Source organism: Gallus gallus, chromosome Z (assembly GCF_016699485.2).
Source record: "Gallus gallus isolate bGalGal1 chromosome Z, bGalGal1.mat.broiler.GRCg7b, whole genome shotgun sequence".
NCBI lineage: Eukaryota > Metazoa > Chordata > Aves > Galliformes > Phasianidae > Gallus > Gallus gallus.
Window position 1 is genome coordinate 8,033,244 of NC_052572.1, and position 18,324 is coordinate 8,051,567.

Below are 18,324 nucleotides of genomic sequence, written 5' to 3' on the forward strand. Positions count from 1 at the left end.
GCCCGCCCACCGGAGCTGAGGGGAGAGGGGTGGTGGGTTCGGTGCCAAGGGGATCTCTGGCGATTTGGCTTGGTCTCAGCTGGCCGGTCTGTTTAAAATAGTTTTGATTTTATATTGTGCTTGTGCTCTGCCTCCTCTTCTCCAGACTGAAGAGTCGCAGTTCCCTCAGCCGCTCCCCACAAGGCCTGTGCTGCAGACCCTCCGCAGCTTCATGCCTGCTCTGGACACACTCCAGGGCCCCAACGGCCTTCTTGAAGTGAGGGGCCCAAAACCGAACTCAGTTATGTTGCAGACGAAAGCCCATTCGGGTTGCTGGGCTCTGTTCATTACTATCAGTGGTACCATCATTCACACCCAGACAATGCTTTGGGTTTCCCAGAGCTGCCCCTTCTCCACTCGATGTGCTGGAGGCATCATCACAGACATGTTACGTATCCCAAGCTGTGACCACACAGAATCCAAAGACTCCTTTACATCTGTCACTGTACTTGCTGAGAGTACGGCCTGAACAGTCATCGGGTGGGAAACCATTCTGCACTTACATGAATACTTGAGGGTGGTGTGGGGGTGGAACAGGCTGCCCAGTGAGGCGGTGGATGCCCCATTCCTGGAGGCAGTCAAGGTCAGGCTCAAGGGCTCTGAGCACCCGATGGAGCTGTGGGTGTCCCTGCTCGCTGCAGGGGAGCTGGAACAGACGACCTTCAAAGATTCCTTCCAACTCAAATGTTTTCCTATGATTCGTTGATTACCTTGGTGCAGTTCAGGCAGTGCCCCATGGCAGATCCCATGGTGAGAGGACAGGGTTGGTAAAGATAACTGGTGAGTGTTTGTTTAGTCCCTGGTATACCCGGTGATACATCTCATGATTTTGACGTTTTCTGTGGTCTTCTTTCCTTTGCTTGTTTGCTCATTCTTTGTCCTTTGACCTACTTATAAATAGAGAGGCTATCAAATCTCTTTTTACTATAAGCAGTATTTGAACAACAATTGGTGCTGTTTGTGCTTCTGTCCTCTCAGCTTAGACACAGCCAACAGGCAGAGGTGACTTGCATCCTTCATTTAGATTGTATAGGTGAGCAGGAGCTACAACAGTTCCTACAGCTTGGAAGATGGAAGACATCCCCATTTCCACCTTTTCCCTTTAAGATACAGGCTCTTTAGAAAAATCAAAATTCAGATCTAACAGTGTACAGGTAGTTTTGATTTTGGAGGCAGCTGTTGATATTTTATCTTATTTCTATTGGGGGGGGAGGGAATAAGCTATAACTCTAAACAAGGTTTCACAGGCTTTCTGACAAACATATCCACAGCTCCATAATCTGTCTAGATTTGATCAGTATTATTAGCATCCTTTCATCATGACTTGGCAATCCTTTGCTAATCAATATGGATATTTGATGTGTAGCATGCAACGACAAAGGCTGAGAGCTCTTGGGATTCTCTTGTCAGATGGTGTGGTGCCAGCTGGAAGATGTCTCCTAATATCACACAGAATCCAGCCTAGGAATATTTGGAATGAGAGACAATTAAACAAAGATACTAGGACCAAATAAAATAAAATAACCAACAACCTTTTCTCCCTGCTAGACATGGAATAACTACAAAAGAGAAAATAGCACATTTCAGTTCCAAAGCTTCCAGAGGAGAACTGAAGTAATGAAATGATGCAGTCAGAGACCCTTGCTGTGGCTGTTCAGCACATCTGAGCACATCTGGACTGGAACAGAGACCCTACATTAACCACAACAAAGTCTTGACCAGGCCTGGCAGGCAAATCCTCCCTACTTAGATATTTCATTCACTCCCTTCTGCACATGTCAGCACTTTATCTGACATTTCTGTGACCTTTCCATTTTTCCTGTTTCTAAAAAATAATTCAGTGAAGGTGGAAATTCCTCTGGACCATATGTTTAAACTCACTTCAGGCTTGGTTTTTTTAGTCACCTATTGCAGATGTCTTACATGGTTGGCTGAAAGCCTTCATTTTAGTGTGTTGGTGTTGGACAGTAACACTTAAGGGGGAAAAAATGCTTATGTTAAGAATATCACACTGTTCCTGATTAAAAAGTCTACTCTGCTTCTGCATTCAAGGCAACAGTCATAGCATGGCTTGAGTTGGAAAGGATCTTAAAGTTCACCAATTCCAACCCCCTGCCATGGGCTGTTTACCCTCCCACCAGACCAAGCTGCCCAGGGCTCCAGTCAACCTGGCCTTGAACGTTTTCAGGGATGGGGCATGCACAGCTCCTCTGGGCAGCCTGTGCCAGGGCCTCAACACTGAGGTCTCACTGGAGCCTTCTCCAGAATAAACAAGCTCAACTCCCTCAAATTTTCTTCATAGGAGAGGTATTCCAGCCCTCTTACCATCCTCATGGCCCTCCTCTGGACCTACTCCACAACTTTCCCAGACATGGATTCAGTTCTCCAGATGGGATCTCAGAAGGGCAGAGTAGAGAGGGACCATCACCTCTCTCTCCCTGCTGGCCACCCCTCTGTTGATGCAGCCCAGGAGACTGCTGGCCTTCCAGGCTACAAGCATATATTGCTGGCTTGTGTCCAGCTTTTCATCCTCAAGATGAAATGATGAATTCACCAGAATCCTCAAGTCCTTCTCCATAGGGCTGCTCTCGATGAGTTCTTCTCCCAATCTATATTCATGTCTGAAATTGCTTCAACCCAAGCACAGCACCTCAGTAGGTTCACAGAGGCCCACTTTCAAGTTTTTCCAGATCTCTCTGGATGGCATCCCTTTCTTCTGTCATGTCAACCGCACCATTCAGCTTGGAGTAATCAGCGAACTTACTAAGGGTGCATTCAGTCCCAGTGTCTAGGTCATTGACAAAGATGTTGAAGAGTACCGGTCTGGAGGTGAAACCCTGGGGGACACCACTCTCCAATGGTCACCAGTCTTCACCTAGACATAGAGCTGTTGACTACAACCCCCTAGCTGTGATCATCCTACCAAATCCTTATCCACGAATAGCCAGCTTTTAAAATCCACACTTTTCCAGTTTAGAGATAAGGGTATGGTGTGGGACTGTGCCAAATGCCTTGCACAAGTCCAGATAGATTACATTAGTTGCCCTTCCTTTGTCTGCCGATGCTGCCATTCCATCACAGAAGGCCATCAGATTGGTCCTGCATGATCTGCCATTGGTGAAGCTGTGCTGGCTGTGTTGAATCACCTCCTCACCTCAGACATGCCTTAACATGTCTTATGGGAAGATTAGCTCCATGATCTTATCAGGCACAGAGGTGAAGCTCATCAACCTGTAGTTCCCCAGGTCTTCCTTTCTGTCTTACTTACAAATGAGAGTGAAGTTTCCCTTTTTTCCAGTTCCTGGGAACTTCCCCTGACAACCCTTTTCAGATATGATGGAGAGTGCCTTGGCAACCACACCAGCAAGTTCCATCAGAACCCTGGGGTGCATGTCATCTGGCTCCATAGACTTGTATGTATTAGTGAAAAACACCTATTCTCCACCAGCTTGGGCTGCAGTAGATCATCCCTCTTTACGCTAACACACTTCTACTTTCTACACTGCCTAACCTGGTCTCTGACTGATTAGAAATCAGTACAACTGAGCTAGTGTTCAGAGGAATTTTTCACAATTGATTCTGAAGTTCACATCTTCTTTTGTGTCTTTTCTTTATCCCAGTTATACCATTTGGTGTAATAACATTACTACTCTTCTCTAGAAAATGTTTGTAAGGCCTTAACCCATGACACCTTCATCAATAGCACTTCGGAATGCACTCCAGTAACCTTGGAGGCCCATTGTGATTCCACTGTATTCAGATTCTGTTAGAGAAGTGGCTTCATGTAAGGGAACCAAGTTTGACTTCCAGATTTCAGCTGAGTTTGTAGAGAAGTAGGAATTCTCTCCTATTAGAGTGAAACTAGTGAGTCTTGAATTCAGAGTGAAAGTGTGTGAAGAGATGTTGCCCTTGGGTATACAAGGGGTTGCTGCTGCATTTAGATTTGGAGTGAGGCTCCAAAGATGCTGTCTGGAAATGGAGGTAGTGTGTTCGATTGTGTTAATGTGTATGCCAAAGCAGGGCTTCAGCAGCATTTGTTCTGCAAAAGGTAACTGAGCTGTGGGTGCCCTTCTGGTATATATGCCATTCACTGATTCATGGCATTAAAGGCAGAAAGTGTGATGATATCATTGTCTGCTCCTCATATAGACCAGGTCATTGAAATTCCTGACATTCATGGGCTGCATTAGTCTGTCACATCTCAGCACCACCCTGCAAATTGATGCTAGACTGCCTGATCATCCCTTCAGCATCACTTCATACCTAGAGTCAGACCCTCTTCTGTAGGTGCTGCCTGCAGCCCTTGGTCCAGGTGTTCTCACCTTGACATTTGACTATATGAAAGAAGATGATGTGTTTTCAGGAGACTAAATTCTGGAGTTTCTCTGTACAACTGCATTATCCCCATTGTTATTTTATTTCCCTCCAATTTTTTACACAAAATGTTTGCAGTGACTTTGTATTTACTTCCAGATAGCTGAGGAGACTTTAACATCCCTGAGTCTGATAAAGCTCCTGCAGAGCCCCACTGTAAACGCTCATTTCAAGGAAGATGTTGGCGGTTATTCTGCACAATGCACGCTCTGCTGATGGTAAGCGCTGAGTTTATTATGTCATACTCTCCAGTTTAATTCTGTGATATGCACACTGTTACCTTTATCGGCCAAAGAATCTCTGAGAACTAAGCGGGCTTTTTTTAACAAGGCTTTTATTTTCCCCCCCCACACAACCCTGTTTCTTGGCATTAATTTTATGTTCAGCCATGTATTCTATATAAATCAAGAACCTTGTTAGTTTTCCATTATTTTACCCGTGACATCAAGGAAAGTAGTCTGCAGGTGTCTGGTCACCACTCAGTGCCCTGCTCAAACACTGGCATGCTTCCAGACTCTTACAATTTCCCAAGATTAAAATTATCACCTTGAAGCCAGACATGTTTCTGGACAGGTCTTAAAGAACTCTTGGGTGTAGGCACCCCAGGGTTAGTGATAGAAACTATTTCAGACAGCCAGATGTAACTTCTCACTACTCAGGCTCTAAATTAACAACCAGCTGTGTGCTCTGCCGGATGTTGCAGTGGTCTTTCATCTTGCTTCTCAGTGGATCAGATAATCTTGGAACACTATTATTTTTATAATCCTGTTAATGTTTCTAAAACTATCTACAGGGGCGCTAATGCAGTTACTAGGAACTGTTCTTTAAGAAGTAATAAGTTCTTACAAGCAAGAAACAAAAATCCTTTTGCTGCCATAGCTTATACCAATTCCTCTAGCAGAATAATGTAAATGAATGTACCTGTTTCATTGCTGATTCAAGTTACAACAACACAGTTTATCAACCAAAGACACTTGTTGTTTACATGAGAGTACATTCTGGGATGGCTGATTAGCTAAGCTGCAGTGCCCCACAGAAGCAAAGCCATTTCATTTACCAGATCATATCCACATCAACAAGGTCTGCTAGAGGCTTTCAGCCATCCTTGCTCAATGTCCCACAGTGCTTCTTTCAGTGCTCACAGAACATCTGTCATTATATGCTGAGTGCCTAGTGGAATCTCAGCCCTCCCTTACACCAGATAATGGAGATGTACTCATATTTGTTTGGTAATTAACTCTCCTCTCCTCTCCTCTCCTCTCCTCTCCTCTCCTCTCCTCTCCTCTCCTCTCCTCTCCTCTCCTCTCCTCTCCTCTCCTCTCCTCTCCTCTCCTCTCCTCTCCTCTCCTCTCCTCTCCTCTCCTCTCCTCTCCTCTCCTCTCCTCTCCTCTCCTCTCCTCTCCTCTCCTCTCCTCTCCTCTCCTCTCCTCTCCTCCCATCACACAGTGTTGTGAAGAGGAACCTGGATGCACCTCTATTTGCAGTTGTTCTCTGAATTTCATCTTAGGATAAATTACAAGTATTTTTATCCTGTGTTATATTTAGGAGAACCTTTTGTACAGCATGTCCAACAGTATTTGTCAGCCCTAGTTAAATGTCAATCATCTGCTTTGATTTCTAAGAAGACTACTTGTAGCTCCAGCAACTGGCAATGGCAAGAACCAATCAGCTTGAGTGAGGGTGGGGAATTACAGGCTGGTCAGCCTCACCTCAGTCCTTGCCAAAGTGAAAGAACAACTAGTCCTGGAAGTCATTTCCAGACATATGGAGGACTGAAATTTGATTGAGAGTATTGGCATGGGTTTACAATGGGGAACTTATGCCTGATCAATCTCAGTGCCTTCTACAGTGAAATGACCAACCTGGTAGGTGAGGAATTAACAGAGAATGCCATTCACTTTGACTGTAGCAAGGCTTGCAGTAATGTTTCATGTAACATCCTCATAGAAAATTAATGAAGTATCAGCTATATACAGAGCCAGAAACAGGGACAGAAAACTGGCAGAACTGGTGTGTTCTAGGTGTTGTGGTCAGGGCCACAAAGTCCAGCTGGTGACCAACCACTGGTGGTGTTCTTGTGGGGCTTGTTTCATGGCTTGGACAAAAGTGGAAGGAGCAAATAATGCATAAAATCATAGAATCCTTAGAGTTGGAAGGGACACGTAAGGGTCATCTAGTCCAACTCTCCTGCAATGAGCAGGAATATGCACTGCTAGATGAGGTTGCCCAGAGCTTCATCCAGCCTCGCCTTGAAAGTCTCCAGGGATGGGGCATCATTCACATCTTTGGGCAAAATGTTCCAGTGCCTCTCTCTGTTCCAGTGTTTAATCTCACTGTAAAAGATTTGCCAGTTCTATAGTCATCCTTCACACCTTTGTTGAAAGTGGGTGTGATGTCACTTTTTTCCCAGTCATCAGGCAATCACCTGATTGCCACTTTTCAAATGTCATTGAGAGTGTCATTGAGAGGTGACCACATCAGCTAATTCCCTCAGGACACTGGGATGAGATGGTTGTAGTGTGTTCAGAGGGTCCTCAGCAGACTGGAGAAATGGCAGTCTCATTAAGTTCAACAAAGGGAAACTGAAAGTTCTGCACTTGGAGAGGAAGAATCCCATAATCCAGGCATGTGGATAGCAGTTTGGCAGAGAAGGACCTGGAAGTTCTGGCACACGAGATGAACATGAGCTGGCAGGTCCCCAAAGATGACCTTAAATCTAGTCACATCCTCTCCAGTATAGAAACTGCAATATTTCTGTTGTAGAGGAGTCCTTATCCCCACCAGTACTTGTCGTGTTGGTGGGTCTGGGAAGAGAAGAAACACCTGGAATGATACATTTTTGACAGGAAAAAAAAATCCAACCACCAAACGAGGTACTGATTATGATGGCTGCAAAACTTCAGCATCCCTAGAACGTGACCCTTGTCATTTCTCTCTCTATGTCTTTGGCACAAACAGTACAAGGAACTCTCAAGCTGACCTTCTGACTGTAGCTCTGTGCTGAAGTCCCAGAGCTTCTCTCTTACTTCTCCCAACTCATGGTGCACTGTAATGCAGAGGAAAGGGTACTGCTGTGCAGGGCATTGCTTTCAAGCAGCTGATCAGCAGTGCCCAAAAGCAAGGTTGGCATTCCTTGAGCTTGGCAGAGGGTGGAGCCATCCTGAGATTTGTTCTTCCAGATGAGGAAGCTGGGGCCTGAGAAAGGTAGGAAGCAAAGGGCAGCATTATTTGCTTTCTAATGCACTGTGTGTGAACGTGCTGACTTTTTCCTCTGACAGAATGGGCTGCCCTTATCCCAAGAACACCACCAGCAGTGTGTTCCTGGCATTCCTCTCTGTTTGAATCTACTTACTGAATGACGGATGCACCTCACAGTGGGAAATACTCTGCTGCTCCTCCATTCGGAAGCAGTCAGGATGAGTACAGGTTTGTTTAGGAAGGACCAAACAGAGCCAATGCAAAACCATGACCGCAGCGCTGGTCGGCTCTGACCTCCTTGTTCTGCTCAGCGGTGCCACCAGCTGGCAGCTGACACTGAGCCACAGCGGTCAGAAACAAAATACACCCAAGCAGGAGGGTGATGACAGCCAGGCAAACTTGCAGCAGCTGAGCTGGGAGATGGAGGACAGGCAACAGATTGAGTGCTGAAAGGGAGGATAGGGTGCACTGCTTGTAGTGTACAATAAAAGCACGATGGATAGCAGAACAGCACAGCCTCCAAGCCAAGGAATGCAACAGATCTCCTCTTGATTCCACCCTAGAAATGATGATGGCCACACACGTGCATGCTGAGCATGGTCTGTGACAAAGCGCTGAGGGATCATGGGCTGTTCAGTCTGAGGAGCAAAAGCCACCGCCATGAAACAATTAAGTCCATTGGGTAAAGAGATCACCTGCCCCGCAGCAAAGAACAAACTCTTTCATCTGCACTGTGAATGGGAAAACAGGGGAACTCACAAGCCAGGTGATGTGACCAGGTAGGTTAATGCTGAAATTAACTGCTGAGGATTTGGATAGCTTATTGCTGAGATTTGTTGCTGAACACACCCCCAGGAAGAAGTCCATCTGTACTGACAGTCCTGGGGCTTCCCGAGGTCCTCAGCCACATCCAATCCCTTTTTGTGTTTACTTGGTGGAGAATCAGATGCAGCTGGGCAGTGTGTAATGGGCATTGCCAGAACCATTTCTGTAGCTTAAAGTAACTGCCTCTTCACCCTCTCTCTTTCCTCAGGCTTAGGAGTAGAAATATAAGCATCATCCCTGCAGGGGACCCATTCTGCACTGAGCAGCAATTGTCTAGAGGAAATGTGACAATACAAGGACAGAATACAGCTCACAAGCAGTTCAACTCCAAATTTCACACAGAGGGCTTGGCAGGAGCCCATCCAAAGCCACAGCTGTGGCAGGACGCAAGCCAGGAGCCACAAGTTGTACTGCTACCAGTGCTTTCCAGCCTCATCCTGCCATATGTTATCCATTATGTCCTGCATGTCTCCACCACAGAGGGACTTTTTTTCCTTTTGCTTCCCTCAGATCTCCAACAGTTTTGGTACAAGGTTCAGTAGATGACAGTATACACAAGCCTTTTGGACTTTTCTTTCTTTTTTGGGCATCCTCAAGCCTCATGAACACCTATTACAGTACTAAAGGAAGCAGAGATGGTTTGGCTGGAGGTATAGTCTCTTATACCTTACATATAATGTTGCAGACTCTCCATAAGAAACTACTCCGGAAACCAGCAGCTCATGGCAAGGCCAAGTAAGATAAAAAAGGGGGATGCAGGAGCATTTGGCACATAGTTCTAACCTCCAATATAGAACTTAGGATGTCCTGAGGACATTCCTCCCAAACTGGTCTTCCTTGTTCCAAGGAGGGAAGCTGAGACAGAGAAATAGGATGGCTAGACAGAGACCTTGCTCTCTTGAGCAATGAATGCATGGAGACAGATCTAGTGCTACAGACGCAGCTCTGGAGCTCAAGATTCTCCTGTAAGCTTTAGTGCTATACAGCCAACATTGGTCCGTTCTATACCTAGAGGTATGCATATGGTCTAATGCTTCTAAGGGGGAACTGTTGCTTCAGAGTAAATGAGGTACCCGAAGAAAAGAGAAAGGTGTTTTGAAGAGCCTAATAGTCATCGCTCTGCTTTTAGACATATCTTCTGTGGAAGCAAGGACTGTTACTGCAGCTGTACACAAAACATGACTGATGTTTAAACTGTGGAAAAGGCTGAGAGCCAGCCCTTGGGTGTCAGTGCAGTCACTGGCAAAGGGTGAGGGAACAAAAACAAAAAACTAGTTCGCTATTTCCTTTGAATCATTCATGTCTGCACAAATGCCAGACTGCTAAAGGGACAAACGCAAGTCTGCTCACTGTCAAGCTGCCTTTGGTTTACTTGTTGTGGAAGGACTAGCAAGAAAGCAAGCCATCAGCCGAGCTGACACACTGTACAAATACATTTTATTTAGAGATACCCACAGTAAGGTGCACAAATACATCTTGTTCACCCATTTTCAGGTCACACAACTTCAAGTATTGGAAAAACAAACTGCAGTTTGTTTTTCTGCAGAACGGGGCAGTAGTAGAAGATTCATTTGTCAGACTACAGCATGGGTAACGATGCTCAGGTATTTAAAAAGTGTATGGGTTGTTGCCACACACACTAACATGGTTTTTCAAAGAGCAATGTCTTTCTGGCATGTGAACACGGTAAAAAGGTTAATACAAGATGGAAAATGTAGCTCTTAGTTTGATCTGCAAATGCATCTATTAACAGTTTTCCCCAGAAGCAAATTAAGAGCTGAGACTGAGACATGGGAAGCAACCTGTACAAATCACCGTTACGTCGTCTGTGTGGTTAAGCAACGTAGAGGTGACCTAAAATGATTGTTTCCAGCCTACACCTTCACAGCCCTTCTGCTGCAGTCTTATTCAGAAGACTCCAGAGTACTTGATTGCGTTTAGCAAGCCAGCAGAAGAGCTGTAATCAGAGATCCAAACTCACTTGTGTTCACAGTGAGTTCTTCCACACAACTGGAAACCTCAGTCCTCATGTTTCAAAAACCCTGTGTTCCACCCACAAGCACATCAGCTGGATCACATATTGCTGTGCCTACTTTTGTATTCCCATCTATACAGAGGAGAAGGTAGTAAGGGGTGCTGATCTGAGAGAAGTGGCGTTGGTTTAAAGCTGCACTTCAGTCAGATGGAACTCGGTCTCTTTCCTCCAGTGTCTCTCCAAAGGAAGGTCATCAGATTGCACTGCTCCATACTCCCTTTTTGCTTCTAGATGGGGGTAGTGCTGTATGGTGCCTGGGAGACACCAGCAAGGATTGTGGTATGGATGGTAACACTTCAGAGCAAGGAACAAGAATCAAACCAGTCTTCAGTTAGAATCCTTGCATTACAAACGAGAGAGACTGACTTTTACATTGTAATTCAGAGGCACATTTTATGTCGATGAGCAGAACCCCCTGTTAGCACTGCAATTTTCTGTGGATTGTAAGACAAATCTCCTGTTAAACTAATAAAAAACACCTCAGTTACTCCGTTCTGATATTTCAAATTCTCAAACTGCTTCCTCACCTGTCCGATCCAGAGATACCATTCCATTTGTGTGTATGCAGCTGCTTCTCCTCCCTAAAAACGGCTCAGGAGATCCTTGTCTCTGTGCACCTTGGAAGCAGACAAATAACACTGATGACTCACTGGGGTGGGCCCCTGTACCATGCTCAGGAGAGAGCTGTGAAATTAGTAGGATTTTGCACATTTGCGGTGAATTCCAGAATGAGAAAAATAATTGAAATCACCAGCAAGTCCTTCATGGCTGGCACAGGAATGAATTTGCAGCAAAGCCCTTCAGGCTAAGAGGAGGATACCAGCTGGGGGAGACATCAGGGCTGGGTAACAGCAACAGGCAGGTGGTGAGGCCCTGGCTCAGCACGCTGTTGTCCATGCACAGAAGACTCAAACTGCAGCAGGGCTCAGACAGGCGGCCCCAAGCTTTGCAGTTCTGGTACCTGAGTATGCCATGAGACAGCAAAGAACTTGCTCGAGTCCAGAGGAGCAGCAAGAAGGGAGCAAGGCTGAGACTGAGTATGGAGACAACGTATTTTGAATAAGATGACAGAGCCTGTCAGAAGGTTCTCATCCTGGCCTTTTCACACTATTCCTGCACTGTAAGAGAAGGCCCAGCTGGCCTGGTACAGCCCTGTACAAACGGGTGGTGCTGATTGAGCAGCAGCCAGGTGGATGGAGCTGCAGACAGAGCCGTTCTGCTCCATCCCAGCTGAAAGCACATGGAGGTGGCTGGCAGCAAAGCACAGTGCTCTAAATCATCATGAAAATGAAGAGACAAATGCACTGGCAAGCTTCAGCCAGGAGGGAGGGAGCAAGTGACTGACCAGTGGCTCTTTCCCATGTCATCATCACACCTCACCTGAAGAAAAGAGCAGTAGCTTTGCAAGTTCTGGGAGCAGTTCTGTAGTGACATAAGCATAAAGTATGATGGAGTAAAACCTCATGGCTTGCACTGCTCAAACACTGGCCACTCTGAGCACAGCAGCCTTGGGTATTACTGCTGGCTAAAGCTAACTGTAACAACTTCTGCCTTTTAAAAACAGGGTTAGAGTTAACTCATCTTACAGTATGATTTTTTTTCATAATCCATTAAATGCACACATGCAGATAAGCCTCTAAATGGGATTAAAAATCAGCATGAAGTCAGCGATGCGTCCTCCTGTCTTTCTGCTCAGAGGATCTTCAGCTGTGATGTTGACCGAAACACCACTGATCAGTTTAAACAAGCATTGTGCCAGTGCTGGGCACCTCTATTTACTTCATGATCTGCTGACAACCACTGCACAGTACAGATGTGTGAGAATTTCAGTCTCTGTAGACTTTGCGAGAGCGAAGTCTCCATATCTGGGTTGGCTGGACAGTAACTGAAGTTTGTGGTAAAAGAAAATAGAGATCTTTCTCCAGCAGGCCACAGGATCCTCTCATCCTGACCTGATATTTTCCAGACCAAGCAAGCAGCTTTGAAGTCTGTTAGTTTGAATTAGAAAGAAACGTGAGAAGAGGAAAGCACTGAAGTTCATAAAATAAAGTGAAACCAATTCTGTTCTACTGGAGATTGACTGTGATAAGAATGAGGCCTTAATTTCAAAGAAACTCTAGAGTTAATAAATCTAAAAGAACTCCAGGTTAAATTCACACAGGGGTACCATGATCAGCTACAGCACAACCTTAGAGCTGTGATGACATATTAAGGTAAATAGGTTGATGGCTAGTCATGCTGCTTCTAAATACAAAGGTAGTCTCATGGATCAGCAGAATTCAATACTTCAGTTAGTTATGGATATAAATGCCCATTTAAGGTGACAGGAAGCAAAGAAGTGCTCCCGTTTCCATGCTGTTAGGATTAGATTAACTGGGAATAGACATCTTGTGTCAATCACACTCTATCTGCGTAAAAGGCAGAAACCTAGCTCAAACCCCAGGTGTCGGTTTAAAAATAAAGATATCATTTGCCAATTCAGAAAACAAAGCCAAATGTGTTACACCTTTGTCTTGGAAAACAAAAAATCACCTTTCAGAGAGGAAGAAATGTACGAGGAAACTCTGAACGCCGAGGCCCATGAGCGGACAGGCTAGTTCTTGCCTACTCTCAGCAGTTTCCCACTGCGAGCTGCATCAATAACTTTAAAGTTTCATAGTGCAGGTAAAAACATGTACTATAACATTTGAAGAGAGCTGTTACTGCTGACTTTGACAGCTTCTGTGATCGTTCAGGACACAGTGCTGTTGGACACAGTTCATGACAGAAAAGGCAAGCTGAGAAAGGCTCTGTTAAACAGATGGAATTGTAGTTGTTAACATCAGAAACTAGATCCAGAACAAAAGCCAGCAAGTGCCAGCATGTCCTGATCTCCACCCCACCCTCCGAGCTTTGGAGCTTTAAATGTATTTGGAAAAAAAAAAAAAAGCCAACATTAAAAACAGTTCACTGTAGGACATTCTACCCTCAGGCAACAAGTTGTGATCAGCACACATTTTAAAACACCTTCTGCAGTTTGTGCCTCATATGCAATTACATCATAGGCGACGGGGAAGACCCAGCATCTGTGCACACGTTAACAAACAAGCAAGCACTGACAGAAGTCACAGGTAAGATTTATTCCAAGACAAACCAGTGCATTGATTTGTGCTGACACCAGACCCTAAAACAAATGAAACAAGTCACAGAAAGTTAACAGTACAAACCTGTTGCAACTTCAACACGTTCATCTTAGAAAAAGACAAAGCATGCACCCAGCCCTAAGACAGCAACGAGTTTGTGAGATAGCTTTACAAAGATCAAGGTACCAGAAGAGAAAGGCACATTAACCTCTGGTTGGTCCATTTCAGTATTATTTGGATGAGTCGTAGTGATTTACACACCCTGAGACTGTGGGAGGCCTTGAAAAAGAAAGGAGACCAGGTGAATGGGCAAATAAAAAGTACAAGTTTAATGAGATTAAAATTCAGCACCTGAAATTCCCCTCTTAATAAGGGAATCTAAAAAAGCAATTTCTAAGAAAACCAAGTGTTGATTCCTAGATTTTTGTTCTGAGACCAAAGAATCGACATCCAGAACTAGAGACATCCCACTGTACACTGCAAGTGTTTTTATACATCTCTCTTCTGGTTTAAGTCAAATGGACTGAATTTGTATGCAATCAGGTGTTTGATGTATTGATTTCTTTTCCAGTCCAGAAGCAGTCAGGCAGCCTGCACTTTCTATACCACCAGAGCTGGAACCCTGCATTGGGTCTGTGTGCACTCTTAGACCTTCTCACTTCCAGCAGGATATCAGAGGCACTCGATTTTTAATTGTAAAGATTCCTTTCTGTCAAGAGCTTTTTTCTTTTTTTTTTTTATTTCTTTGTTTTTTTTTTAATAACGAAACAGCACATGGTTTTGATAAAGAAACACAGCATAATAAGTAAAAAGACATCTCCTAATTTAACTCCTTAAAAATTAACATGGAAAAAGGAGAAAAAAAGAATGGAAGGGACATCTATTTGAGCTCTCTGAAAACGTTTCTGATTAAGCCCTTTCACAACTACCTCTTGAGCAATGAGTAACCATCACCTTCGTGCTGTTAAAATCAAGTGTTCTGAGAGCAATACCAAACACTTATTTGGGCTTTCTTCTTCTTTTCTTGTGCCCTTCCTTGCCCCTCCTCACCACAGTGAAGTGCAGAAGCAAGGGAAAGCACACACAGGAGATCCCTTCAGACAAGATGCAGCTGTATTTCTGCTTTCCTTGTATGCAACATGGACAAATTCCTGGTGTACGTGCTTCAGAACCTTAAGATAAACTGTGAAGGCATTGCAACACTGAGAAACTTATTTTAAGTGGAGGCCACATCATGGGTTGCAGCTGTGGGATGACCAGCAGTGCACAATGGGCAATTTTCATTTGACTTCAAGCCAGAAAGGGTGCATATGGCTTGTGCAGCAGGAGCTACCAGAAGGCCAGCTCTGTCTGCATCACACAGCATTCCTAGGAATGAGCTGCACCCAAGGTGAGTGACAGAAATATAGCAGCAATTGCAACAAAGTGATTAAGAACCTCTCAGACACCTTGGAAAAGTGGGTTTATAGAAAATAAGGGTATCAGACCACCACAAATAGATCTCAGAGCTCCCACCTAGCTGCTGTAAGATGTAAGATGCTGTAAGATGCCACTGCATTGCTGAGACGCAGTGACTGATGGCCAATCTGTTCATGGTTTCTTGCAATCAAACAAAATAGGCAACCTCCACAAACAGTCTAGATAAGCCTGCTTTATTTCACATTTGCACCAGGTGAGGGAAATCTGTTCATCACAAGGTCAGTCCCTCTCAGATGAGGGGACTGTAAAAGTAAAAGTAAGACACCAAACCACCACTTAATATAGATGGAACACAACTTTAATTTTGTAACTCTGCAGCTGCAAGCTATATACAAAGCAAGTGCTCAAGTGAAGAAAGAGGTTGAAATTCTACAGAAGAGTAACTGATACACAATTATTTTAATCCTTAAGATACAAAAATGCTGCCAAAGACCTCAAACAGAGGCAGCAAAAATATCCCCATAATGAAATTCAGGAGTCTCCCTCATTAAGGGAGTCACAAGAATCACTCACAATACAAATGCAACCTTCGTGGACAGACTAAATCTGGTCAGGTCTCTGGGCACTCTTGCAAATTATTTTAAAATGGATCTATGTGGAAAATGAACAACTGAGACTATGAACAAACACCTATTTACTATTCTTTGGTAATTTACTCACCTTGGACTAACACCAGTAGCACTGATGAAGGGACAAAACAATGGACTCAATGCTTTACAACAGTCCCAGAAAACACCTGGGGAGAACAGTAGTACTTCTCCTTGGCTGAGCTGACTGTACAACAGGGAAGGCTGAGGGAATGGCCAAGAACTAGGTGTCTGTGAAGAGAGTGAGCATCACCTGCAATGCTATGCTCAAGCTAACATTGCATTGTAGCTTCAGGTTCCATGGGAATGTCTGTTAACTAACACCTGATTGTTGCTGAGAGGTTGTTTCCCAGTACTGCAGGCTGGGCATTACTGAACATGAAAGTCACTAGTTTGATTGCATGTGATTATAAATAAGAAAAATGTAGTCTACTTAAAAGACGTGAGAGGTAAAATGAACAGCTTCCTACAGTCAATAGCAGCACAAGATCCCATTATTCCTGAAAAGTTGAACAGCAGGAAGTAAGGACTGAAGGTCTGCTACAATTAGTTACCTTCTCTACTTGGTGCCTAATGCCAAATAAACCAGCCTGTTCACCCTCAGGAACAAGACTGTTACACTGTGTAATCCCATCAGCAAAAGATGTAAGCCAGGGTCTCACTGCTTGGCATTATTGATGAAGACACTGCGTACAAAGACAGGAGGACTGTAAGGACACAATCAGACTGTGCTAAGTAGCTCTGATAAATCTGGCAGGAACTCTCGCAGAAACTAGAGTCGCTCTACTGTGGCAGCTGTAATCTCCAGCAGAGACAGGAGAAAAGAGCATGTCCCAGTCTTGCCTTTTCTCCTCAGCTTCAGCTGCTCATTTGGCACCAAAGCAGCGAGGCCAAGGCATGCACTCTGCTCCAGTGTTCATCTCAGCAGCAGATGGTAACGAGGCACGAGTTCCTGGTACCTACTGGAGGACCAGGGATAGCACTCTGGAGCCCGGCATTTTAGCTTAGAATTAGATAAGATCACCATACTCAAGTGCATACACTTCACAGCTGGACCCAAAAGGCACTGGATCTGTTCTCCCCACCCACAGTCCCAAGTAAAATTCAAAAGAGTTCAAACAGAGAAGGCAGTAGGGGAGTCTGGGAAAGACTGAACATCTCCTATTGCAAGCTACATGACAGTGGATACTAACGCAACATGAGCTAACAGCAAGTTATCTTGGTACGTGGTAAGCTTTAAGCCTGCATTAGACAAGTCTGAGACACACTCTTTAACCTTAGAGGAAAAAATAGTTTCTTTATTCAATTAGCTTATCAGAGCAGATAGCTAACAACCCTAATGACCAGAACAGATTAAAAAAAAAATGGAAAAAATTCCATAACCTGGGACAAAAAACCTGGGCTTTAGGCTGTCTGAAAATAACCCACGAGCTACCATAGCAGCATACTTGGGAACCTTGGCTTGCTTGGAAAATAGTTTAGTTCACTTATTCTTGTCAATAAAACTTGTACCCCTAGCCCCCATTTCCTTTCATCACCTCTGCAGGCCCCTCAATGTAATGTTATTCTGCAACCACCAAGCTGCAGAACAGCCTACTCAAACTCCAGCTGCGTAAGCTGATACCTGGATCAAGTACAGGAACAGAAGATCATGTTTTTGCTCCTGGCACTGCTGAAAACTACAATTAAAATGTAAATGCACTTTTGAGAACTCCTGTGCTTCTGCAGCTTAGGCTTGATGGGTAATACCCCTGGGGAGTCTATCCCTGGGCTCCAATGAGTACAGCTTAAAATTACTGTATTCCTTTACATATAAACAGTATCATTAGACTTGTACTTTTAAAAAATAAGATCAACCCAGGCCAGGGCCAGGCTCTGCAGATAAAGTAGTAGCTTATCTCTTATAAATATTTTTAATATTTTCTAATTACAAGTAGTCCTCACTCCAGGTAATGTAACTGACACAAAGTACCTGCACACACACAGCCCCTAGACTTTCACAGAAAGCGCAGGAGCAACCGCTCCATTAGAAAGGAATCCTACCTCACAGCAAAGTAGGGGAGGGGGCGTGTGGCCAAGATAGCCTAAATGTGGGGGAGTCATTTTGAGTAAATAAAATAGAAAGGGATATCAAACACCCATCATATAAAGGATCAAGGAGGTTAAAGCAAAGAACTGGTTCAAAGAGATGTATAAAACTGTTGGAGGCCAACAGAAAACTCTGACAAAAAATTACTTGCATTTAAAACAGAATTCAATGGCATCACACAGTTTCATTCACTGTTAAAACAAAGGAAAAGAAAGTAGAAAACTGTGTAAGGATCAGCATTTGTAAAGAGTTATCATTAGCTCCAGAGACCAGCATAATTCCCGTGAAGTCCTGAAGGAAGAGGGCCGCCTGCCACAAAGAGCTTCGTTCCAGATGAGTCGTAGCAGTGGGTGTAAACAGCATTTGGGAAGAAATTAATTTCAGAAAAATAATTCCTCCAGGTTTCATCGTGATTCTGTTAAAGGAAAGTAGAGACTGTTATTGTTGCCAAACTAACAGAAAGCCTTGTTTCCCAGCAGCAGAATGTAGTGTCCAGGGCCTAAAATGGATCTTTTTCTGTTAACAATTCCTGAAGCTTCAGACAGATCAACTTGAACTGGAAGATATCAGAGACTT

At 44.3% G+C, this 18,324-nt stretch overlaps 1 protein-coding gene and 1 long non-coding RNA gene across 3 annotated transcripts in view; one reads left to right on the plus strand and one right to left on the minus strand.

Moving 5' to 3' along the window:
• Positions 1–10: 10 nt before the first annotated feature.
• On the plus strand, positions 11–14,356 carry LOC121108635. Its single transcript, XR_005843321.2, has 4 exons — positions 11–3,903; positions 4,513–4,631; positions 8,175–8,390; positions 8,645–14,356. It is a non-coding gene; the product is annotated as an uncharacterized LOC121108635 (long non-coding RNA).
• The window catches only part of DCAF12L2 (DDB1 and CUL4 associated factor 12 like 2), a 30,553-nt gene continuing 25,795 nt past the window's right edge, over positions 13,567–18,324 (minus strand). For both annotated transcript variants that reach the window (NM_001396454.1, NM_001396455.1), the window contains exon 9: positions 13,567–18,163. In NM_001396454.1, coding sequence (NP_001383383.1) covers positions 18,005–18,163 — 159 coding nt within the window. In that variant the 3' untranslated portion in view covers positions 13,567–18,004. The remainder of the gene's footprint in view (positions 18,164–18,324) is intronic.